The 25,271-nt window shown below is 43.8% G+C and overlaps 2 protein-coding genes across 7 annotated transcripts in view; both read right to left on the minus strand.

The window, feature by feature from the left end:
• Positions 1 to 5,708: 5,708 nt before the first annotated feature.
• Positions 5,709 to 14,190, minus strand: PSMA4 (proteasome subunit alpha 4). 6 transcript variants are annotated; one of them, XM_008054315.1, is made up of 9 exons: positions 14,059 to 14,178; positions 12,677 to 12,702; positions 12,410 to 12,452; positions 11,690 to 11,852; positions 10,004 to 10,081; positions 9,603 to 9,691; positions 8,485 to 8,615; positions 7,589 to 7,712; positions 5,709 to 6,122 (listed from the first exon to the last, which is right to left on the minus strand). In XM_008054315.1, exons 2-9 carry the CDS (start codon positions 12,677 to 12,679, stop codon positions 5,968 to 5,970), a joined length of 786 nt encoding a protein of 261 aa, XP_008052506.1. In that variant the 5' UTR covers positions 12,680 to 12,702; positions 14,059 to 14,178; the 3' UTR covers positions 5,709 to 5,967. The 6 variants fall into 6 exon arrangements, with proteins under 6 accessions (XP_008052506.1, XP_021566213.1, XP_021566214.1 ...); XM_021710537.1 differs by having other exon boundaries at positions 5,712 to 6,122; positions 11,690 to 11,759; positions 14,059 to 14,164; XM_021710538.1 differs by lacking the exon at positions 11,690 to 11,852 and having other exon boundaries at positions 14,059 to 14,190.
• Positions 14,191 to 18,427: 4,237 nt separating this feature from the next.
• Positions 18,428 to 25,271, minus strand: part of HYKK (hydroxylysine kinase) — a 24,523-nt gene continuing 17,679 nt past the window's right edge. Inside the window, exon 5 of the mRNA XM_008054316.2 lies at positions 18,428 to 19,545. Within this exon, the coding sequence (XP_008052507.1) occupies positions 19,085 to 19,545 (461 nt within the window). The 3' untranslated portion in view covers positions 18,428 to 19,084. The remainder of the gene's footprint in view (positions 19,546 to 25,271) is intronic.

Genomic DNA, 25,271 nt, shown 5'->3' on the forward strand with positions numbered 1-25,271 from the left:
CCTCATCTCTACAATAAATCAAAAAATCAGCTGGGCGTGGTAGCGCATGTCTGTAATTCCGGCTACTCGGAAGGCTGAGGCGGAAGTATCGCCGGAGCCCAGCAGGCAAGGCTGCAGTGGCCAGGAACGGCCACTGCACTCCAGTCTGGGTGACCGAGTAAGACTCCAACTCAAAAAAAAAAAAACAAATGATAAAGGTCAGGCACAGTGGCTCATGCCTATAATGTCAGCACTTTGGGAGGCTGAGGTAAGAGGACTGCCTGAGCTCACAGGTTCGAGACCAGTCCAGGCAACTTGGTGAGCCCTCATCTCTACAGTAAAAAAAAAAAAAAAAAATTAGCCGGGCATGGTGGCACATGCCTGTAGTTCTAGCTCCTTGGAAGGCTGGGGTGGAAGGATCACCTGAGCCCAGCAGGTCGAGGCAGCGGTGGTCGTGAGCATGCCAATGCACTCTAGCCTGGGCGACAGAGTGAGACTCTAACTCAAAAAAAAAAAAAAAGATAAAAATGCAAATGCTAAAATGAGAAAATATTTGTAATATAAATGACAACGAGCTATCCTTAAAGAGCTCATAAACAAATTTTTGGAATGTTAACCACTCTGATATAAAATTAGGCAAAGGGGCTAAACACAGAGTGCCCACAAGAATACAAATGAACAATATCTGGAAGAGAAAGAAAAAAAAAACATGACATGGTTTTACCCCATCATGTGATGTGCAATGTTGTTCATAGAGGTCTTTCCTATCAGGAATATTATCTCTACTTGATTTCAATGATCACTAAAAAAGATTTTAGCACATTTTAAGAGTAGCTCATTGTGCTTGCTGACGGCCTTTTTAGCTCAGATTGTAACTACTAGCTGAACCTGATACCCCATCAACCTTCACTTTTTTTCTCATCCCTCATTCCATGGCAACTTCCTCTTCCTCTCCCAGTCTCAGCCCTTCAGTCTTCCTAGCCTATGTTTTTTTGTTTGTTTTGTTTTGAGTCAGAGTCTTACTCTGATGCCCAGGCTGGAATGCAGTGGCATGCTCACAGCCACCGCAGCCTTGACTTGGCGGGCTCAGGCTATCCTCCTGCTTCAGCCTTCCAAGTAGCTGGAACTACAGGCACAAGCTACCACACTCGGCTATTTTTGACTTATTGTAGAGACAAGTTCTCGCCAAGTTGCACAGGCTGGTCTCGAAACCCTGGACTCAGGCAATCATCTTGCCTCAGCCTCCCAAAGTGCTGGGATTATAGGCTTGAGCCACCGCACCTGGCCTGCCTTTACTCTTTAATCTTCATTATATAGTCACCTGGAGTCTAGGGTTGCTCCAGTATTAAGGAGTTGACCACAGCCCTGTCTTTCCTGTTAGGCCACAAGTCAAGAGCTGCAGACATCTTACTCATCCCCATGTCCCATCACCTAGAGTTACCAGGACCACAGTAAGTGCTCAATAAAGAATCTACTTTTTGATGCCAGGTGTGGTGGCTCATGCCTATAATTCCAGCACTTTGTGAGGCAGAGGTGAGAGGAATGTCTGAATCTAGGGGTTTGAGACCAGTTTGGGCAACTTGGCGAGAACTCGTCTCTACAATAAATCAAAAAAGTAGCTGGGCATGGTGGCACACGCCTGTGGTTCCAGCTACTTGGGAGGCTGAGGCGGAAGGATCGCCTGAGCCCAGCAGGTCGAGACTGCGGTGGCCGTGAATGTGCCACTACACTCCAGTCTGGGCAACAGAGTGGACAGAGCTTGAGACTCCTACAAAAAAAATCTATTTTCTGGTTTTGTTTTTTGGAATAGGAAATATTTTTGCACTGCTAAAACAACACTTCTTTGGAATTTGCAAAGTGCTAGACTGTAGAAATTTCAGTCTTCTCTATTTTCTGATTAAGAAAAATAACCAGAAGTAAAATTGTATACAGGAATACATGATTTTTTTTTTTTTTTGAGTTGGAGTCTCACTCTGTCTCCCAGACTGGAATGTAGTGGCACGCTTACGGTCACCCCAGAGTCGACCTGCTGGGCTCTGGCGATCCGTCCACCTCAGCCTTCCAAGTAGCCAGAACTACAGGCACACGCTACTATGCCCAGCTAATTTTTGATTTATTGTAGAGACGAGGTCTTGCCAAGTTGCCCAGGTGGGCCTCAAACCCGCGGACTCAGGCAATCCACTCACCTCGGCCTCCCAAAGTGCTGGGATTACAGGCTGAACCACTGAGCCCAGCCGATTTTTAAATATGATTTTAAAAATTATTATTTTTGAGTGGGAGTCTCACTCTGTCACCCAGGCTGGAGTACAGTGGCATGCTCACAGCCACCGCAGCCTCAACCTGCAGGGCTCAAGCGATCCTTCTGCCTCAGCCTTCCAAGTGGCTGGAACTACAGGTGCATGCCACCATGCCTGGCTAGTTTTCTGATTTATTGTAGTGACAAGGTCTCGTCATGTTGCCCAAACTGGTCTTGAACTCCTGGTTTTCCTGGTCTTGAACTCCTGCAATCCTCTCACCTCCACCTCCCAAAGTGCTGGGATTACAGGTGTGAGCCACCACACCTGGCTCACATGACTTATTTACAATCTCACCAACATGAAATCAACTCAAGATTTTGTTTTAGAGTTTTGACTGAAGATTAAAAACTTAGTTCTTTTGGTTTTCTATTTATTTCTATCAAGGTGCTTCAGAACTGGTAATGCCCTTGTGAAAACCTTTTGCGTTTTACCCAGATGAGAGGATGAAATGCTTGCCCTTGGTGAGGACCCCTATTCACATGAGTATTGTTAAAGTTGCATTTGAGACGTCCTGGGAATGTAACCTGGAAACTGGAGCCCTACAACTGGGAAAAAACATACCACAGAAAAGAGGAAAATGGGGCTGGGTAAGAGTGTAGGCCCGGCAGCCAAGGTCTAGAGCAGGGAAAACCCCATTTATGGAGCAGCCTTTGCCTCACCCCATACCTTTTGCTTTTTCCCATGGGATGAATTTTTCAACAAAAGCGTAATATATTGAAATTTGTCTATTACTGTCAAGTTCTGAAGACTTGTTTCCAGTGTGGTGGTAAAATGTACTGGGCTCTCTTGTTCACTACTGAAGTTGTCGTAACTTTAAGAGTTGAAAGGGTGGTCAGGATACAGAAAACGTAGCAGTTCTACTGATTTGGGTGGAAAAGGGGTATTTTTTAGAATTTCACTGCAGCCTATCAAGGGTCACTATTTATTTAGTTATCAATATGTATTTGTTGCCTAACAACATGCGCCAGTTTCTGCAGGTAGAGGACACAGCTATTGAATGAAAACAAAGTCCCTGGTCAGAAAGCTTATGTTCCAGGTGGAGCAATAAACAAATATGGCAGCTGGTGACGAATGTTGTGGAGAAAACTCAGCAGGACACACAGAGAGAGAAAGTGAGCATGTGGGAGAATAGATGGCTTCTTCAGAAAAGTAGCCAAATAGGGTGACATTCCACCAGATACCTGGAGATGAGAGAGAGCACAGCAGACACTCAGAAAGAGCATTCCCAAGGCAGAGGGACTGGCAGGGGCTGAAGAGGGCTGGGTACCAGCAGGAAATGCCAAGAAGGCTCATCTGGATGAATGCAAAGTGAGGAATGGAACACCTGGTAGACAAGGTGGGGGCAAGGCCAGAATACAGGGCGCCCCACCAACCAATGTAAGGAACTTTGGAAGGACCTTGAATGAGCAAGACGCCATGGGGGAATTTTGAGCCGAGGAGTGGCACAATTTTACATTTTGACAGGATTCCTCTGGCTGCTGTGTGGAGAACTGACCGGAGGGAATGAAGTGGAAGCAGAGACCAGTTAGGAGGCTGTTGCAGTAGTCCAAGCAAGGGACTGAACCAGCCTTGGGCCAGTGTTCCTGCAGTGGGAGATGGTTGGATTCTGGATAAATTCTGGAGAATTTAGTCAGGACTTATTGGTTCACTTTTTCCTCTCCCTCTACTTCCAGGTACAGCAAGACTGAAGGAGAAGATATACCATCACCTCCATAACTCACAGACTACTAGTTGTGAATGTGCCTTCATGCTAAAATGTACTTGGAGCCCCCAATCAATACTAGTGGTGCTGTCAGTCATTTGCAGACATAAACAGAGTGGTGAGAAGTTCAAGTGCCCTGAGGTGCAGTTCTAGCAGAGGTTCAACAAGGGAACTCTGCCTCCTTTCAGCTCATACTGCAACTGTTCTTGTGGTCTATCTTGTGCCGTGTCTTTTGCATCTTTGTGCTTTTGCTTAGTGATTTTACTCTTCAAAATGTTCCCCAAGCGTAGTGATGAAGGGCTGCTTAGTGCTCCTTGGCACGAGGTTGTGGTGTGCCTTATGAGGAAAATGCGGTCAGGCACAGAGCTGTTGGCTGAGCTCTGTTTGTGAATCAACAATGTATATTACATAAGATCTTTAAGGAAAGACACACACAAAACAGGTTATGTACCGATCAGTTTATAAAAATGTTGAGACCAGTGGGACCTTAAGTCGGTACTTCCCCTGGGAGCAATAGTTCAAGTATTTGCTCATTTAGTGTTTGTAGTGACTTTTTAGAACTACCAAAAATGAGAACCAGCTGTACAGAGTTGAAGTCTTTAGAAAGCTAAAAGGCACTGTGAAAAACGGCTTAGAAGTACGGCTTAGAAGTACCTTAGCCTGTACAGAAAACGTCAAGAAACTACTATTCTTTAAAAGGAATCAGGCTGGGATCCCAATACCTAGACAATGAAGAATGAACCATGCACTCACTGGTCTTCATCTCAGCTGCCAATGGAAGCCACCTGAGGAATTTCTAATGGGCTGGGGTTGGTGGCTCAGAGGCCGCTAAGGGGAGTGGACTGCCTGAACCCATGGGTTCAAGCAGCCCCGGCAACTTGGTGAGACGTCTCTACAATAAATCAAAAATTAGCCAGGCATGGTAGAGCGCCTGTAGTTCTGGCTGCTTGGAAGGCTGAGGCAGAAGGATCGCCTGAGCCCAGCAGCTTGATGCTGGGGTGGCCGTGAGTATGCCACTGTACTCCAGCCTGGGCAATGGAGTGAGACTCCAACTCCAAAAAAGAAAAGAAATGCTAATGCCTGGGCCTCACTCTCAGGGTTGAGTTAATTGCTAAGACACGGGTACAAGCTTTAAAAGCTCTCCAGGTGATTCTAAAATTCAATAAATGCTTCTCACACTTGAGAGGTCCTAAGAATCACAAGCAAGTCTTGTTAAAAAAAATTACTAGGTTCCACCCTGAGATTTTAATTCGGGAGATCTGGGATGGGATGCCAAATCTGCACTTCTAGCAAATTCCCAGGTGATGCTGAAGCACCATGGCCACACTTTAAGTAGCACTGCTCTCTATCACTTGTGTCACGAAGTCACAGAAACCGAAGTGAGCTCGCCGAGTGAGCTCGCTTCAGCCACAACGTAACTTCCTGTCTCTGGGTTCCACTTTCCCCTGGCCTTACTTTCTGAACACACCAGCTTCCATGGTCCATGTTGCTGATGGCTGCCTCTGTCCTAGCAGCAGGAGCCAGAGCACTCTGTCCTTACACCCATACATAGTCTTTGCTCAGCTCCCGTGTTCATTCTCAAATCAATCCCTGGAGACAGAGGCCCTCTCCCTGCGTTGGAACGTGCCCACCTAGGTGGAAGGAATGCCAGCCAAGGCACACATAAAGCATGAAGAGGGGTAACAGCCCTGTCAATCCTTGTATATTTAACAATCACTGCTACAGAGAAGTTTTTCCTTCACCATTTCCATCCTTTCCAGGTTTTATTCCAAAAAAAGGGGATGCGTGTGTGGGAGATTAAGATGTCCATGAAGAGTAATCATCATCATTACAACGAAGTATTCAACTGGACAGAAATGACAAGGGCCCAATTCAGTTTTCCGCTGTACAAATTAAAAAAAAGTCAAAGCCTTCTCAGCACGGAAGTGTAGGACAGCTTTCACACTGAAATGGTGCCCGAGTGAGTTATCAAATCCCTGATTTTGGCTCCTATTTATCCTTTTCTTTCTGTTCTTTCTCCTTCTTCTCACGCTCAGCCTTAGCTTCTTCTTCCTCATGCTTTTTGATCAACTGTTCCACTTCTTTTTGTTTGAGAACTCTGATTACCGTCTTTCCATTCTCCCTTGTCAGAGTCGCAATTTCCACTAAAAAACAACACATACATTAGTATTACAGGCAGGCAAGTACACCTTGGCAAGCAAACTTAATAGGCACTCATACTTTTGCACATCACTTGAGCCTTAGTCTCACCACTCACCTATGTTTTATGCTTAACATTTTTCCCTTTTATGTGAGCAAAATACCTTCCATCTTGTAATGTTTTAATTACCATTTTTACTTAATTATCTCCCTTCTCCTTGCCTAGCCCAACTTTCTTGTCATCCCCTTATAATCAGTCCACTGCTATAGCTGGCCTGCTCTTTGCTGTGCTGCCCAGAAGGAACCACCACGTCCTTGCTGGAACCCCTGAAGGCTCAGCCAGAATCTCCAACCAGTAATAACACTTATTTTTTTTATGGACTTTTCAGATCTCTTTCAAAGCAAAGGCATGAAAAGCAGCCTTCACGTTTAGGGACAAGAAAAGCAGACTGAGGCCTGAAGGGAAAGGAGTTTGGTTAGCAGAAACTGTGCTATGTCTCCCTGTGACGAGGGAGAAGTAGGTAATGGAGGAGCTCTCTGCAAGGAACACGGCACTTTCTAGAAATGCCAGGAGCTAAGCCGTCCTAAACTAAATCGAATTCAGCACCGTTTTTGAGAAACATTGTTTAGAATTTTTTTTTTTGAAGTGAGGTTTCACTGTCGCCTGGGCTGGAGTGCTGTGACTTGCTCACAGCTCACCACAGTCCTAACCTCCTGGGCTTGGGTGACCCTTCCAGACTCAGCCTCCTGAGTGGCTGGGACTACAGGTGTACACCACAACACTCAGCTTATTTTTTCATATCTTGTAGAGACAAGGTCTTGCCGACGTTGCCTAGGCTGGTCTGGAACTCCTGGGCTTAAGCAATCCTCCCGCCTCAGCTTCCCAAAGTGCTGGGATTACAGATGTGAGCCACTATGCCCAGCCTAGAAATATTGTTTTATACAGTCATACAAGTTTAAGTTACATGAAATGTTTGGAATTGCTAATATGATCTTAACATAAGAGATTAGTAGATTCAGAAGAACAGGAAGAAGGTACCACAACTCATGCAAATGTTATGAATCTCTGATAAAGTATACCATCCCTATGTGTAAATACATAACTACATACGTATCCTTTAGCACTCACACACACAAGCAACAATATTATTGAAGAGAAGTCTTGATAACTGTTAACTAAAAGTAGCATGGGTCAGGATCTCTAACTATGAGTATTGAGAACACTCAGGCTCAAGTCCTTAAGCTTGGAATATAGCGTAGGATTGTGACGTCACAATGTACCAATGCTATCTTGGTCAACTCACTTAACCTCAGTGGCTCCCCAACAATGTTCTCAGTTAGAACAGGTATAAGGCCGTGTAATTCATAAGGCTGTTTCAATGAACTGAGATAACATGTTAAAGTCCTAACACAGCAGTTTCTCAACTCCCCTCACTCAATAGAACCAATTAAAGAACAGGACAAGAATCACCTTTTTCAGCAGACAGTTTACTAACATCCATGGTCTTATTTAGCACCTTAATAGCTAAAGCAAGTGCTGACTTCAAAGTCATCTCTCCTTCTTTGTAGTCTTGTTTCAACATTGACACAGCTGCCTATAAAACATAATCAACAGAGAGAATTTCCTTTAAGTTCTTGCATTTTTTTAGGTCTATAAAATGTCTGATTATTGACATTACAACCAGTAGAATCAATTTTTTTTTTTTTTGAGTTGGAGTCTCACTCTGTCGCCCAGACTGGAGTGCAGCGGCACGCTCCTGGCCACCACAGCCTCGACCTACTGGGCTCTGGTGACCCTTCTGCCTCAGCCTTCCAGGTAGCCGGAACCACAGGCACATGCAACCACACCTGACTAATTTTTGATTTATTGTAGAGACGAGGTCTCGCCAAGATGCCTGGTTGGGTCTCGAACCCACGGGCTCAAGCAATCCACTTGCCTTGGCCTCCCAAAGTGCTAGGTTACAGGCTGAGCCACCGAGCGCAGCCAAGAATCAATTTTGATGATAGGGAGGACATCACAGAATGGAATAAGAGGAGGAGGAAGTGAGTCTTTAAACTGGGGTCCAGAAGCCCCCCAGGGATCATTGTAGAATTCAAGGGGTATGTAAACCAGGATGTGAAACAAAATTACAACTTCTGATTTCAAAACTCCTCATTGAGAACTGGCACTGAATTACAAACGTAGGTAACAAACCCCAGTATGTTAGTTGTACCTGCAACTTTGCCACCAACAGAAATCACAGATATTTTCATTTCACATTAAGGTTGTTGTAGCCATCTTAAAAACTGTTTACATTCATTACTACTTCAAAATTATGGTCGTTATTAGACCCTCTACTAGATTTACACCACTACAAAAATACTCACAGCACTATTATTTCCAATGCATGTGGCTTTCCATCCCCCATAATTTCCACTAGGGTCACTCTGGTAGAGCTGAAAGCCATAGTGCTTATCCCAGCCAATATACAGCAATGAAACACCAAAGGGACGTTTACCTTTAATAAAGAAAAAAAGACAAACAGATCAACAACCTAAATTTAGTGTCACTATAGTTACTTGAGCTCAGTGAATGTAATGAAACCTTTCTGAGAAGCTAAGCATTCATAAACTGTTCTGTGTTCTGGCTACCAGAGATAAGCACCATTACAAATTCTGTTTTTGTTTCTAGGATTTGGACATAGCCCGAGAGGGAATGAAGACAGAGGACCAGGGCTGAATTTCATTATTATGTAAAAAACAATTTGTTTCTACATTTGAAACTGTTATTTTGGATTTTCAACATCCTATTAATAAAACTATGATAATCTATGTGGTGGAAGCAAGTTTATTTATGAAGGAAGAATTTATGAAGTTCCAGTGTTCTTCACCACTGCAGAGGACTATAATTAACCATAATATATTAGTTTCAAATAGCTAGAAAGAGGATATTGATGTTCCCAACACAAAGAAATGATAAATCTTTGAGATGATGGATATGCTAACTACCCTGACCTGATCATTATACATTTCATGTGCTAATACATCACTATGTACCCCAAGAATTAATCATTACTTGTCAAACTGTTTTTTGCTTTTGAATCCAGTTCTCATTCTGTGGCCAGGCTGGAGTGCAGTAGCACAATTATGGCTCACTGTAGCCACAACCTCCTGGGCTCAGGTGGTCCTTCAGCCTCAGCCTTCTTAGTAGCTGGACCACAGGTGTGTGCCACCATGCCTGACTAATTTTTAAATTTTCTGTAGAGACAAGGTCTCCCTATGTTGCCCAGGTTGGTCTTGAATTGCTGGGTTCAAGCAATCCCCCTGCCTTGGCCTCCTAAAATGCTGGGATTATAAGCTTGAGCCACTGTTCCCGGCCTATCAATTTTTAACATTTAATTTAAAATAAGTGTTTATTTTATTTCAATTTCTTTTTACTGTCTCAAAAGGGTTATTACTCAAAATGTTTTAACTTTTTGGAAAACAATTTTCAAAAAATTAAGTACCTCCAAACTGTGTATAAGCTTGCTTGATATCACACAATGCTGTAACCAACTGCTCACAAGGAATTGGCTCCTGATACTGTAATAAATACCTAGGATAAAAAGACTGGCGTGTTAACAGTTTTCTCCAAAGCACAGATATACTCTAAGGAAAAAACCCTCTGAAATCTATGCCATGGGGACATTAATAGTCACTTGTAATTTGAAGAAGATGGGGTGGGGACAGATGACATGTCAATATCCTAATATCCTTGTGATTAATAACATTTTGTAAGTTGGGTTTAAAAAAAATCTATTTTCCCATTAATAGATTTTTAATGACTTTGATCTTTGCAAAAGTGAGCTCACCTTAGAAACATCTAAACTACTTTCTGTATCATCAGTTATGCTATTTATGACCATACCTTTGAGCAATGAGCCTCAGTTCATTAGTCAGAACGTTAGCATCCGAAGTTATGCCTGCCACACTGCAGGCCATGTCCCTTGAAGAAAAGAAAGACTGGTCTGTAAGCAGGGAAGACACTTGCAAGGGACATTTACAAGTATTAAAAAGCACCAAGTTCCATTAGAAATTCACTATACTTGCTTCACAGCTGCTATACCCTGAAAAAAACTATACAAGTTTTATCTTTGTAGGAGCCCTTTTACTTGATGTCATTTAACGTGAGACATAAACAAATGCACCCTTAAGTTCTTCAATAGACGAATTTATCATCACCACCCTGTGAACAGGGCAAAAGAATAAACACCAAGAAGCTAAAATAAATCTCAAGAAGATTCAGCAACAAAGAAGAAGAGCGCTTGTCTAGACAGAGAGACTACCCCATGCTAGAGTAATACCCTCACCTTCAATACCTGGCCTGATGGGGTAAGGGTGAAGGAGAATAAAGGCTGAGGGGCTACAAGCCTGTCTAGGATGTCCAGGGCTAGGCTCCTATTGGGGGGGGAACTTTCCTTTTTTTTTTTTTAAATCGTGTTTTCTGAGGGCTGCTCTGGCTCTCCCACAGCTAAGACACTCACTGTGACTATGTCTAGCCAAGCCTGCAAGCTTCTGAATGGGTCCAACAGTGGCTCTGTGGAGGGATGACACTACCCCAGATGACTGCATCAAAAGTCCCTGATAGCCAGCATTTGCCAGACCCATGGTTAAAGGGTACATCTCTAACTACCACAGCCAGCTCTCCCCTAGCTGCAAAGTTCTGCAGACCCAAGTAAAACAGAAATCTCACAAAGTGTACAGGGCTTGGCTAAACTGTTCTCAGACCTCCAGGAGGCCTGTTCTTTGTTAAGATTCAGCATAATTCAACAAAAACCTGAGCAGCTATTATAAACAATGCATTGAGGGTTTGCTTATGCCAGACAATATGCCAGTATATTTCATTCATTTTATTTTATTTCATTAAACTGCCACAACCACTTTAGAAAGCACTAAGGCCCCCCAAAAGTGAAATAAATGGTGCAAAGTCACATAGCTGAGTGGAAACTGAGCTTGAACCCAAATCTGTGTGACTACTAAGTTTATACTTTTATCACTACACACTGCTGTTTCTCCACTAAGTGCTTGGCCCTGCACTTAAAAAAGAGTGACACATGGTACTGAGCCTCAAGGAGGTTTTAAGCAAAGTAAGTTAAAAAGCACACATTTTCACAAATAAAGACACAATAAACTCTTTTTTCTTTTCCTGAGTCAGAGTCTCCCTCTGTCACCCAGGCTGGAGGACAGTGGCACACTCAGGGCCACCCCAGTGTTGACCTGCTGAGCTCAGACCATCCTTCTGCCTCAGCCTTTCAAGTAGCCGGAACTACAAGCACGCGACCATGCCCAGCTAATTTTTTGTTACTGCAGAGATGAGGTCTCGCCAAGTTGCCCAGGCTGGTCTCGAACCTGTGGGCTCAGGCAATCCTCTCACCTCGGTCTCCCAAAGTGCTGGGATTATAGGCCTGAGCCAACATGCCTGGCCTATAAACACAATAAACTCTTTACCCAATTCTACCTTCTCACATGAAAAAGCTCTCTCAAATCAGGCAGATCCCATTTATGTGAGGAAGTAAGATATTGAGGAAAAACTCTTTTCTAAGATTTCACTTACTCATTGAGTTTATAAATTTTTTCGGAAAAAAAGACTTCATCGAGGAGCTTGTGGATGTTACGTCTCTCTGCTGCAAGCAAAACCCCATCGTTTGCTAAAATTCCCAAACAGGTGCCTGCATGTCCAATAGCTTCCATGGCATATTCAACTTGGTATAGGCGACCTACAAAACACAAGCAGTGAGAAATTAAGACTATTACCTATTCTCTTACACCAGGAGAAAACAGCAACTCTAACAGGCTATAAGCAAGTCTCATTTTACTCTTTCACAATGCATAATGCAATCAGCCTGATGACCATAATAACTTCAGAGTACAAAAAGGATGAACTGTGAAACTACAAAAAAGGTTTGTAACATTTTCTTCTAAAAGTCTAATACTTAAATTTTTTTTTTTTGAGTTGGAGTCTCACTCTGTCGCCCAGACTGGAGTGCAGTGGCTGCTCCCGGCCACCACAGCCTCGACCTGCTGGGCTCCAGCGATCCTTCCACCTCAGTCTTCCGAGTAGCCGGAACTACAGGCATGCGCTACCACGCCCGGCTGATTTTTTGATTTATTGTGGAGATGACGTCTCGCCAAGTTGCCCAGGCGGGTGTCAAACCTGCGGGCTCAGGCAATCCACTCACCTCAGCCACCCAAAGCGTGGGATTACAGGCTGAGCCACTGAGCCCGGCTCTTAATTTTTTTTTTAATTGAGGCAGACTAAACAATTTCTATTTACCTTCTGGGGAAAATATAGTGGTCCTGGAGTCATATCTTCGAGACTGCAAAGAAAAACACACAAGTAATTCATACCCACTGAAAGCAAGTCAACTACTGCAAGCCCCATAAATCATCTTGCAAAACCTATCCTGGTGCATGAGTCCAGTGTGTGAGAAAAATTGGGTAAGGAAGAAGACACCATCCCCCACCTGCAGTCCATTCCAATTTTCTCATGCAAGCCTGTAATTTATCAGGCAACAGTTTATTGTCATGTGTATTAACTCACCATGTTTTCTGCACTTTATATAATTCCTGTAAAAACAAAATTGGATCATCAGTAAAACAATTTAAAAAGCACTTCCTGACTTTACAGATCTGTTTTATTCACTGCCTCTATTCAGCAAATGTTTACTGTGCACCTGCTAAGTGCCAGACATTATGCTAGATGCTGGAATACCAAGATGGGTAAAACCAATCCCTGTCCTGAAAAACTTATACTAATCCCACAGTTAGGTGACAGAGGCAGACACAGCTTATGCGTTAAGTGAAAAGAAGCACCAAGGGTGAGGTGGGAGGAGGAATGGAGAAAATCCAAGAAAGTATTGAGAAACCAACACAGAAAATGAAAGTAAATTAGAGATGGGAGAAATAAGACTGAGAGCCCTGGGGCATAAGACAGAAGAATAGGGGAAGAAAGGAAGGGCATTCTAGGCAAAGTTGAAAGCATGAGCGAAGAGTAATGGGGCAAGATAGCTTGGTGGCCAAGAGACAGACTCAAGTTTAAAAAGAATACAAAGAAGTTGTAGCTAAGCAGAGCATTCAAATCGTGCAAGAGTTAAGAGGCTTGGGCCTTCTCCAAAGTGATAGGGGTCCTGAACTTGGGGGGGGAGATGGCGCGTCCTGAACTTGGGAGTGGGGGGCGGCAATCATGGGCCTCATTATTTCCTTCCATTCCTGCAAGACAACACCGGGAGTTCTACGTGATCTAGTAGAAAAGCCAAGAGTTCAAAGCCCACATTCCCAAATATTGGAATACAGAAAATCAAGACTGTCCCGGAGGGCCTGCGTGCCCAGGTAAAAACAAAATTTTCTCTTAGTCAATGGTGCTCCTCCGAATGATCCTGAGCCCAAAGGCCACAGGAACTAACTGGCACTTAAACCACTCGGGCTGGTGAGAGGCTGAAGGGGGGGTAACTGATCATGACACAGTTGCAACAGACAGGTGCAAGGGAAGGATGGCCCTGAGCAGAGCGGCCGAGAGACACCGAGACGGGTTGGGTGTTTCTGATTCCCGCGTAAACGCAACTTTGTGTCTCCACGCCTGATGCCTGGCACAGCACGACGGTGCGTTCACCGGCACCTCCAGCAGCGTCCACTTTCTGGAACCGGAGTCCGGGGGACGGAAGCCGCCCGACTCCTCGGTCCTGCTCACCGACCACCCCCAGCCCGCTCGCCCCGTCCTAGCCCCGCCGTCCAGGCTCCGCCCGGGGAAACACGACGGCGGCCGGTGGGGGCCAGTCCGTCACCGAGGAGGCGGGTGCAGAGTCATCGTGTCCACGGCTCCTCGGCGGCGGCGGCAGGCCGGGACCGGCTGTCTCGACGTTCACGGTCCCCGCCCACGGAGAGAGCGGCCGAGCTTCCGCAGCCCCCCAGGGGGCAGAGGCTCACCAGAGAGAAGACCCTGAAAAGTCGAGATGTACGCGGAGCACTTTACTCCGCGGGAGAGAAGCCACCAGCGCCGTCCGAGAATCCGCTGCTAATATGGCCCCCGAGCGTGCGCAGAACCGCCCGGGGGGCGGGGCGACCGAGGATGCGGAAGTTCTCCCGGGGGCGGGGCGAGAGCCAGTGGCCCACGTGGGAGCTGGGGAGTTGGTGCGCGGCGGCACTGGCTACGATGCTCGGCAGGTAGAGGGAGTGCTCTGCCATGGGGAGGAGGGCGGGAAGACCCTTGCCATCCAGGAAGTGGAATTACTGTATGGCTAATTTTCTCACCCTTTGAGCTCCATTTTCACTTTCACTTGTAGAGACCTCGTCTCTACAATAAATAAAAAAATTAGCCGGGCGTGGTGGTGCATGCCTGTGGTTGTAGCTCCTCGGAAGGCTAGGGCGAAAGATCACCTGAACCCAGCAGGTTGAGGCTGCGGTGGCCGTGAGCGTTCCACTGTATTCCCACTGCCACTGAGCGACAGAGTGAGACTCCGACTCAAAAAACCCCCAATAAACAGTAAAACAAAAAAAACTATCATTCCTGTCCTGTTCCCCAGAATGGTCCTCATCACATCAGACTTTACCCTTCATCCCGCCTCTTCTCATCTTCTCCTTTCTTTAATCTGGCTTCCACTTTTACTGCTGATGCATGCATTTTTGGACATAAAAATTATGATGAGGGTCCGGTGAGATGGCTTACACCTGTAATCCCAGCGCTTTGGGAGGCTGAGGTGGGAGGATCACTTGAGGCCAGGAGTTCAAAATCAGCCTGGGGAATATAGAGACTCTACAAAAACATTAAAAGAAAAAATTAACAGGGTGTGTTGCCATGCCTGTAGTCCCAGTTATAGGGAGGCTGAGGCAGGAGGAATGCTTGAGCCCAAGAGTTTGAGGCTGTAGTCAGCTATGATCACACCATTGCACTCTACCCTGGCAACAGAGTGTGACCCTGCCTCTTAAAAAAAAAAAATTGGGCAACCCTCTTGGGTTCTCTCCCCTCTGGGAGCTTTTCTGTCATCTCAATAAATCCTGCTTTCAAACAAACGAACAAAAATTATGATTGGCTTCACACTTTTGGGAGGATTTTCACCTTGGTGTCCTCCTCTGCTTTTCACCAGGCAGAAAGGATTCCCTGATCAACCTAGTTAAAGCAATCTACCTATCATTACCATACACTTGCAGAATTTTATCTTCCTTGCTGAAACTGTCATGCTTGTTTGAGTTCATTACCCATCTCCATCCTTTTTGTCACCCAGTTCAGCTATGTAAACTATCTGCTATTCGCATTTTTTTTTTTTTTTGAGTTGGAGTCTCACTCTGTCGCCCAGTCTGGAGGGCAGTGGCCACTCCCGGCCACCGCAGCCTCCACCTGCTGGGCTCTGAAGATTCTTCTGCCTCAGCCTTCCAAGTAGCTGGAACTACAGGCACGCGCTACCACGCCCAGCTAATTTTTTGATTTATTGTAGAGATGAGGGCTTGCCAAGTTGCCCAGGCAGGTCTCGAACCCGCGGGCTCAGGCAATCCACTCACCTCAGCTTCCCAAAGGCACGGGATTACAGGCTGAGCCACCGAGCCCGGCTGCATTTAGTTTTTTTCAGACTAGAAGGTCGACAAGGTCTGGGTTAATATATAGTCATTTGCTCACTGTCTCTCAGAAGAAGTAGTCCATTGGGCAGGGACTTTGTCCTCTTCATGTTGGGCACAAAATTACCGAGGGATCTGGGCTTTGAAAAGGAGTATGGCTTAGAAATTAGCTGCACTTTGAAGTCTCTCCTGTCATTTTTGCTTTCCAAACACACAGGGAGGTGAGCCAAGGTAAGGCAGCAGAGGGCCACACTCATAGGTGATGTTCCAAGAGCATCCTCAGGTGTTGTGACTTAGGGCGTTTCTGAGGGCCCCTGTCTATCACTTTAGCTCATTCTGCAGAATTCAGCAAACATTAAGTTTTAAATGAGGGGATTTCTTAGGTCAAAAGAAGAGAGATCGGTTTAAGCAAAAGTGTGGAAGAGTTAGTTTGACAAATTTGGGTGATTGAGTAGTTCAGCTTGGCCTAAATGGAAGAGATAGGAAGTAAAGGAGGAAAACCTTCTGAGGCCAAATTGTAGAGTTCCTTCAATATGGGGAAGAGAGGATGAAAGTGATGTGTTAGGATGATGAGCCCTCAACCTTTCCCAGCCCACTAATCTCTCTAGATAAGCTAGAACAAACACTAAATAGTAAAACGTCAATGCAGCATGTATTTAAATATCAATATAATGGTCAGCGGTATTTGTATTAGGAATTGATTGACAGGGAATCCATGTTAGCAGATGCGATCAAGAGAGAAATCTGTAAAGTTTCATCAATTCAGAGGATGAACACTGACTGATCTGGGAATGAAACTAACACTGGTCAGCCCATTTTTCTAGTACCCAGTTTCCCGAATGGTCAAGCTAGATAAAAACTGCAATCCCTTAAATCTGAGAAGCCTAAGTGCTTTCATGTGAATGGTCTCATTTCCTCACTCATTTCCTGTGTGAGTGTGTATGCACGTGTGCACGGGACACAAGAGAGGAGGGGAGAGAGAGGCAATAGTAAAGGACCCTGTAGTAGGTAAGACCATGGTCTGCATCAGAAAGACCTGATTTTGCCTTTGGACTCTAGGATGAGAAAATAAATAAGTAAATAAATGAATAAATAAATACCTGCTTTAAGCCCAGGCTCTCTTTGAAGTAAATTATTTCAACTTTTTTTTTTTGTAAGTCAGAATCTCACTTTATTGCCCAGGCTGGAGTGCAGTGGTACACTCACGGCCACTGCAGCCTCGACCTGCTGGGCTCAGGTGATCCTTCTGCCTTAGCCTTCCAAGTAGCTGGAACCATAGCCATGCGCCACCATGCTCAGCTAATTTTTGATTTATTGTAGAGATGAGGCTGGTCTCGAACTCACGAGCTCAGGCAATTCTCTCACCTCTGCCTCCCAAAATGCTGGGATAACAAGGCGTAAGCCACTGTGCCTGGGTAACTTTTTAAGCCTCTATTTCCTTATCTGCAAATGGGGATTAATCATAATGGTATTTCCCTCGTGGGTTTATTGTAAAATTTAAAAGAGATAATATATGTAATATACTTCCGTGCTCAATAAATACTGAGTTTTATTATATATTGTTAAAAACAAGGCAGGAAAGACAGAATCCTAAAATTCTATGGTTCTAAAGACCAGTAGGACTCACTGAATATGAGAGGGGCAGGCATAAAAGTATTCCAGTATTTCGAGTTTGGGTAACCTGGTGTATGCTTCATTTAGTAAATATTTATTGAGTCCCAACTATATGCCAAGCACTGGCATTATTCTTTTATGAAATCCTTACAAGTAACTCTACTGACTCTGTAATAGGTACTACCATTATCCCAGTTTTACAGATGAATAAATGGAGGCACAGAGAAGTGAAAAATGAACAATATAAGGAAATTTAGAGAAACACCTAGTTTGGGAAGAATAGGTAGGTACCTGGGTAGGTAGATAGAAAAATGGATATAGAATCAATGCCTATTCATATATACAGAAAGAGATCACTATTGAGAAAGCGTTTGGCCAGGGTTCTAGATTTGAGCCATCTGTAGAAAATGAATAGTTAAAACCACAGGAATAAGGAAACAGCCATTTACTAAATTATACTAAAGGAGACATGAAGAGAAATCGGTGAAGGAAATACAGTGGTATGGTTTAAGCCAAGCATACAGTAAGCTTCAGTTTTCTCAATCTACTGCATATTCATACAAAAATAAATAGGAAATTATAGAGAGTTTTAAAATATCTGCTTAGGGACATTCCTGGTGTCAGTCTGAAAACGAACCATTAACACTTGGGTAGCTCAGGGGTTAGTGGTCTTGCCTGGATGTCTTCATTGGCGTCCTTGCTGTTTCAGCATCTTCCAGCATTTATCTCTGAAATTCCAGTTGCAACTACCCTTTCAAACAAATTAAAAACTTTTCTCTAAGAATGCCATCTGTGTTTCCTGCTAAGGTTCATTAGTGTGTACCTTCTCCAGCCTTTCTTCCAACACACTTTCATTTTGCAAAAAAAAAAAAAAAGAGTTCAGTCGGGGTCTCACTCTGTCACCCAGGCTGGAGTGCAGTATCACCATCACAGCTCACCATAGCTTCAACCTTCCGGGTTCAGGTGATCCTTCTGCCTCAGCCTCCCAAGTAGCTGGGAATTTAGGCACATGTTACCATGTCTGGCTAATTTTTCTGATTTTTGTAGAGATGAGGTTTTGCTATGTTACTGAGGGTGGTCTTGAACTCTTAGGCTCAAGCAATCCTCTCGACTTGGCCTCCCAAAGTGCTAGGATTAAAGGTGTGAGCCACTGCTTCCAGCCTCATTTTGCAAATGTTTTAAAGACCTCTCTCTGGGAAAGGCACTACAGTAGGTATAAGAAAAAGGGATGAGGATACAAAAAATAAGTTTTACATGGTCTGTGCCCTCAAATAGCTTGCAAGCTAGATGACTGCACAACCATGATCTATGATACAAAGTGGTATGCCACGGAAAAGTCACAGTGCTATGGGATTCTGGAGAAAGGAGAGATCAGAGAAGGTTTCAAAGAACTGGTGGTATGTCAGCTAGGGTTGTATGTTACGCCTTTATTTAAAATATGTGGTTATATCTATGCATATGCATTCCTTTCGAAGTTTAAAAAAGTCACTGATCTCAGGGCTGGACTAGAGCTTGAAAGATTCTCTGATTCAAAATGATATCATTATGTGTGTTTTATACACAAGGCAAGCAAGACAGGCAGAAAGACATGCTTGCTCATGTGGTACTTTCTCAAGTTTAAAAATGGTCATGAGATTGCTCGAAGGCCTTAGAGATCTTAAGTGCCTTGTATTCAGATTTGATCTCTTCCATCAATTCATTTTTAATTATGCAGGGAAATTCTTCACAAAATTTGATTTGGTCCTATTGGGTTTTTTAACTACCCAAGTTAATGTGAACTTTTATCAGGTCACATGGTGACCCCAGATTCATAGGACTTGGCAGTTTCAAACCAGATTTCTTCTACAGCTTCCTGGCCCATGTCAAACATTTGCTGTAAGTGCTTCCACCCGGTTTTGGCAGTCATCATGAGATAGTCTTTGTTCTCTGGGTGTAGCTGGCAAGAGTATGCAGCTATGACAAGTGACTGACAAAAACGACTACATACAAGAAGAAACAAAGCACCCCTCTCTGCAGCTGTCAGGGGGATTACGCTTTCAAACCCTGCAAGAACATGACCTCCTGCTTGTATAGGGAACTTGCTTTCAATCATCATGTACATGATGGTGATTGCTGCTTCAAACACATAGTAGCCATAGCTCATGTCACCAAAGTCTAAAATCCCAGACACTTGATAAACAGCATCTCCAGAGGCTGACTTGCTGGACTCTATTAAAATGTTATGGTCGTTAAGATCTCCATGATTGATACCTGAAAGTAGAGAAATGGTGTGAAACAGTTATTTCATATCCAGTCCATTCCCTTTCCATTTCTCTTTCTTAGGCAAGGCCATTAAAATAATTCGATGAGCAGTCAGGATACAGGGCCAAATCCTATTTTTCTTTTTCTTCCTTTTTTTTTTTTTTTGAGTTGGAGTCTCACTCTGTCGCCCAGACTGGAGTGCAGTGGCTGCTCCCGGCCACCGCAGCCTCGACCTGCTGGGATCTGCCCATCCTGCCACCTCAGCCTTCCAAGTAGCTGGAACTACAGGCGTGTGCTACCACGCCCGGCTAATTTTTTGATTTATTGTAGAGTTGAGGTCTCGCCAAGTTGCCCAGGCAGGTCTTGAACCCATGGGCTCAGGCAATCCACTCACCTCAGCCTCCCAAAGCACGGGATTACAGGCTGAGCCACCGAGCCCGGCCCTTTTCTTTTTTTTGAGTTGGAGTCTCACTCTGTCGCCCAGGCTGGAGTGCAGTGGCATGCTCATGGCCACCGCAGCCTCAACCTGCTGGGCTCAGGTGATCCTTCCGCCTCAGCCCTCCAAGTAGCTGAAACTACAGGAATGTGCCACTATGCTCAGTTCAGTTTTTCTTGATTTATGGTAGAGATGAGGTCTCACCAAGTTGCCCAGGCTGGTCTTGAACCTGTGGGCTCAGGCAGTCCTCTCACCTCAGCCTCTCAAAGTGCTGGGATTATAGGTGTGAGCCACCGTGCCCAGCCCAAACCCTATTTTTCTATAAATAAAATAATTTCCTTTGGAAAGGATAAACACAGTTAATTTGGGGTTGTTGTTTTTGCTTTTCTTTTCATCAATACAAGGCCAGAAGAGGGAGATTAAGTCACCGCAAATACCTGATTTTGGCTATTAGAAGGGTAAAGTGAAAAGGGGAACCAGAAATATTTAAATAGAATATATACATATTTCAAGAAGCACAGAGTCCTAGAATGGACCAGATGTGCCTTTATTTTCACCTAAGATTTCAACAAAAATTTTCTGATAACATGGTAATTTCAAATTTCCCCAGTTTTTTAATTACTGAAATGGGTGGTGATATTTTAAGTCAGTACTACTCAAAGTGGGGTCTGTGGCCAGTGCTGATCTACAAAATGTTACTAGACTTCATGAGATGAGAATAGACTTACCTCATTGAGTGAAATAAGAACAAAAACTGAGCATGTTTAGAAGATCCAAGAGTGTGATTAGAGGTCTTGTCTCATTGGACAGAATGTAGACCAGTTTGAGTTCTGTCAAACACGCACAGTTAGTCACATGTGGCACGAGGTGTGAACTAACCATGCATAGCAGGACAGTATGTCAGAATATTATGGGTTGGGAGAAAACCCCTCAAGCTTGTTTTTTTACCATAGTTTAAGAAGCATGGATTTAAGCCATTAAGGACTAGGACAAGATGGAAGTGCCCGTGAGCACTGAGTCACATACGTGCTGTAAGGTATGTGATTTTAACTTCTAAATATAATGCTGATTTCTTCCATATGATTTAGGATTGTGTAAATTATGCTTAAACAACAATAGCACAGTGAGCAGCACAGCGAAGCAGCGAACATTATTGTAAATCATAGATTTTAAACTACACATTTCTGAAATTGGGAGGTATTCTACAGTTGACTCAAAATATATAAAGCAAAATAGGACAGAAATACAAGGAAAAAATAGACAATCCACAATCATAGTAGGAGATTTAAAATATACTTTACTCAGGATTTGTTAGAACAAACAGACAAAAAAATAAGTGAAAGCTATAGAAAATTTAAACAATATTATTAACAAACTTGGCCTAATAGGTGCATATATATATTATATAATATAGAACTTTGTATCCAACAACTGCAGAATACATTTCCTTCTAAGCACACGTGGATCATTTACAAATATTTACCAAATACTGCATTGTAAGGTAAATACCTCTTTTTCTTTTTTTTCTTGAGTCAGAGTCTCACTCTGTCACAAAGACTAGAGTGCAGTGGGATGATCACAGCTACCATAGCTTCGACCTCCTGGGCTCAAGGTGATTCTTCTACCTCAGCCTCCTGAGTAGCTGGGGATACAGGTGCATGCCACCACACCTGGCTAATTTAAAAAAATTTTTTTGTAGGGATCAGGTCTCACTATATTGCCCAGGCTGGTCTCCATCCCTTGGCCTCAAGTAGTTCTCCCACCTTGACCATGCTGGGGTTATAGGCAGAGCCACCAGACCTGGCTCAAATGGAATAGATTTTTATATTATAGACTCTTAAGCCAGATTTTCCATGCCCCTCAAAAACAAAACAAAACAAAACAAACCCTTCAAGGACAGTTTTGTAAGATGCCACCTAGAGCTCTACTTAGAACAAAAATTTTAACTTTAAATGCAAATATTAGAAAAAAGGAGCCGGGCTTGGTGGCTCAGCCTGTAATCCCGCACCTTTGGGAGGCTGAGGTGACTGGATTGCCTGAGCCTGCGGGTTCGAGACCCGCCTGGGCAACTTGTTGAGACCTCATCTCTACAATAAATCAAAATAAGCCGGGCATGGTAGCACGCGCCTGTAATTCCAGCTACTTGGAAGGCTGAGGCGGAAGGATCGCCAGAGCTCAGCAGGTCAAGGCTGTGGTGGCCGGGAGCGGCCACTGCACTCCAGTCTGGGTGAGAGAGTGAGACTCCAACTCAAAAAAAAAAGAAAAAGAAAAAAAGAAGAAAAGCTAAGAAAAAAGTGGTGCTCCATGTTTGGAACAATGATGATGGTGTGTCATGACCCAAGGCTTAATTTTATCTGTCTGAAGTCCAAAGGGGGAAAAAAACCACAAAAAAGTAATGAGCTAAGCATCCATTTCAAAAAGCTAAAAACAAAACAAAATAACAACAAAGAATAGCAAAACAAGCTGAGGGAAAGTAGAAAGAAATAAAGATAAGAGCAGAAAATAATAAAATTTAAAATACAATAAAAAGGGTCAATAAAGCAAAAGTTAGGTCTTTATTTTATTTATTATTATTATTTTTGAGTTGGGTCTCTGTCACCTAGGCTGAAGTACAATGGCACAATCATGGCTTACCATAGCCTCAATCTTCTGGGCTCAAGCAATCCTTCTGCTTCAGCCTCCCAAGTGACTGGGACTACAGGGACGTGCCACTACACCCAGATAAACTTTTCTTTTTCTTTTTTTTAGAGATGGGATCTCACTATGTTACCCAGGCTGGTCTTAAACTCCTACGCTCAAGCCATCCTCCTGCCACAGCCTCCCGAAGGGCTGGGATTACAGGCGTGAGCCACTGCACCCAGCCTGACCTGCAGCTTGAGCTAGAACGCAACCTTGCTATTTTAATCCATAAAAATTTGAGTGTTATTTGTTACTGCAGCATGCCTTGCCTCGGTGATACACACAGTGTTGTCTGGGTTCAGAGACAGACAGACCAAAAGAATAAAGAGACCAAAAACGTATTTGATTTCCAACAGAGGTGGTACTGCAACACAGAGGGAGAAAAGGTGGTCTTTTCAATAAATGGTGGTTAGAAAATGTATCAGCCACCAGAAAAATTCCCACTATATATAAAAATAAATTCCAGATGGATTATGGGCATAATTAATGAAAGGCAAAGTCTGTAAAACTTTAGGAGCATGGAAAAATATCGTCCTGACCACAAGTAGGGAAAAGTTTCCACACAATATACAAAACATGAACCATGAAGTAAAAGACTGCTAAATTTAAACTGATAGAGTTATGGATTGTTAATCAAAACATACCTTAGTATAAAAGAGAAGCCACAAAATGGGATAAAATATTTGTAACACATATAACTAACAAGTGACTCATATCTAGAATATATTTAGAACTTCTACAAATCAGTGAGAAAAAAAATTCCAATAGAAAATCAGGCAAAAGCCAGCCGTGGTGGCTCAAGCCTGTAATCCAGCATTGTGGGAGGTGGAGGCGAGAGGATTGCCTGAGCTCAGGGGTTCGAGACCAGCCTGAGCAACATGGTGAGACCTCGTCTCTACAATAAAAAAAAAAAAAAAATAGCCGAGCCTGGTGGGTCATGCCTGTGGTTCCAGCTACTTGGAAGGCTGAGGTGGAAGAATCACCTGAGCCCAGCAGGTCGAGGGTATGGCGGCCATAAGCGGGCCGCTGCACTCTAGCCTGGGCGACAGAGTGAGACTCTGACTCCAGAAAAAAAAAAAAAAATCCATAATGTAATGAGAAAACATTACAGACGAACCAGATTGGCAAAATTTTTAAAGTCTGATAATAGCAAAGGTATAGGGTAAAGAAAATTGTAATACTCTGCTAGTAATAGTATAAATTCACATAATCACTTTTAAAAATGGTTTGGCATTATCTAGTACAGCTGAATATAGACATGTCCTATGACTAGCTAGCATCCTATCCCTAGGTATATCCCCAAAGAACTAATGAACATATATACTGAGAGTCAAGGATGCTCCTAGACCCCTGTTTCTTAGTAGCCCCGAAATCAGAAAAAGCCCAAGTGTCTTTTAAGAGTAGCATGATGTATGGTATATTTATGAATAGAATACAGTCATGAAAGTTAACGAACAATAGCCACATGGAGACTCCCAAAGGTGTACTGAGGGAAAAAGAGGGGAGAAGACATAGGTGAGTATACACGGTAGGGAGGCAGAGAGGGAGCTGGAGGCCAGTCAGGAGATCCCTGCAGTCTTCCAAGTGAGAGTGATGGTAGCTTGGACCAGGTGGTAGAGGTAAAGGTGGGAGAAAGTGATCAGAAGTGGGAGCTCTTTTGAAGTAAGAATGGATAGAATCTGATTGGATTTGGGGTATGAGAGAAAGAACAAAATCAAAGCCGATGACCCCTAAGTTTTGGCCACATCAACTAGAAGAATGGTGTGTACCATTTTATTTATTTTTTTATTTGTTTATTTATTCATTCACTCTTTGAGTCAGGGTCTCACTCTGTCGTCCAGGCTGGAGTGCAGTGGCATGCTCACGGCTCCCTATAGCCTCGACCTCCTGGGCTCAGGTGATCCTTCTGCTTCAGCCTCCCAAGTAGCTGAGACTACAAAAGGCACCCAGCTAATTTTTGACTTTTTTGGGGGGTAACTTTAAATCATATTTTTAATTATCAACTTTTTTCAAACTTAGAAAAAAAAATAGAGAGTAATACTCAAATATCTATGTATACATAATCCAGATTTAAGGAGATGTGAACAAAAACAAATGACAAGACGTGGTTATGTTTTTGGTCAGGAAGATCAACATATAAATATGTCAATTCTCCGTGTACATGTAATATGATTCCAGTGATAATATCAATAAGGCCTTTTTTTTTTTTTTTTTAGTTGGAGTCTCACTCTGTCGCCCAGACAGGAGTGCAGTGGCTGCTCCTGGCCACCGCAGCCTCGACCTGCTGGGCTCCGGCGATCCTTCCGCCTCAGCCTTCCGAATAGCTGAAACTACAGGTGCACGCTACCACGCCCGGCTAGTTTTGGATTTATTGTAGAGATGAGGTCTCGACAAGTTGCCTAGGCGGGTCTCAAACCCGCAGGCTCAGGCAATTCGCTCACCTCGGCCTCCCAAAGTGCTGGGATTACAGGCTGAGCCACTGAACCCGGCGATTCCAAAGTTCTTATAGAGGAAATAATGAATTAGAAAAACGAGAGCCGGGCTCGGTGGCCTGTAATCCCGCGCCTTTTGGAGGCTGAGGTGAGTGGATTGCCTGAGCCCGCGGGTTCGAGACCCGCCT

This window comes from Carlito syrichta, unplaced genomic scaffold (genome assembly GCF_000164805.1).
Source record: "Carlito syrichta isolate Samal-C Ts95f unplaced genomic scaffold, Tarsius_syrichta-2.0.1 Scaffold289529, whole genome shotgun sequence".
Taxonomy (NCBI): domain Eukaryota; kingdom Metazoa; phylum Chordata; class Mammalia; order Primates; family Tarsiidae; genus Carlito; species Carlito syrichta.

Excerpts from the sequence above, each read along its gene's own strand:
- PSMA4 (XM_008054315.1), bottom strand. Across the intron at positions 10,082-11,689 it reads AAAATTTATAAACTCAATGA|GGACATGGCCTGCAGTGTGG; the intron begins GTAAGTGAAATC and ends CTTTTCTTCAAG. Across the intron at positions 8,616-9,602 it reads AGCTTATACACAGTTTGGAG|GTAAACGTCCCTTTGGTGTT; the intron begins GTACTTAATTTT and ends TCTTTATTAAAG.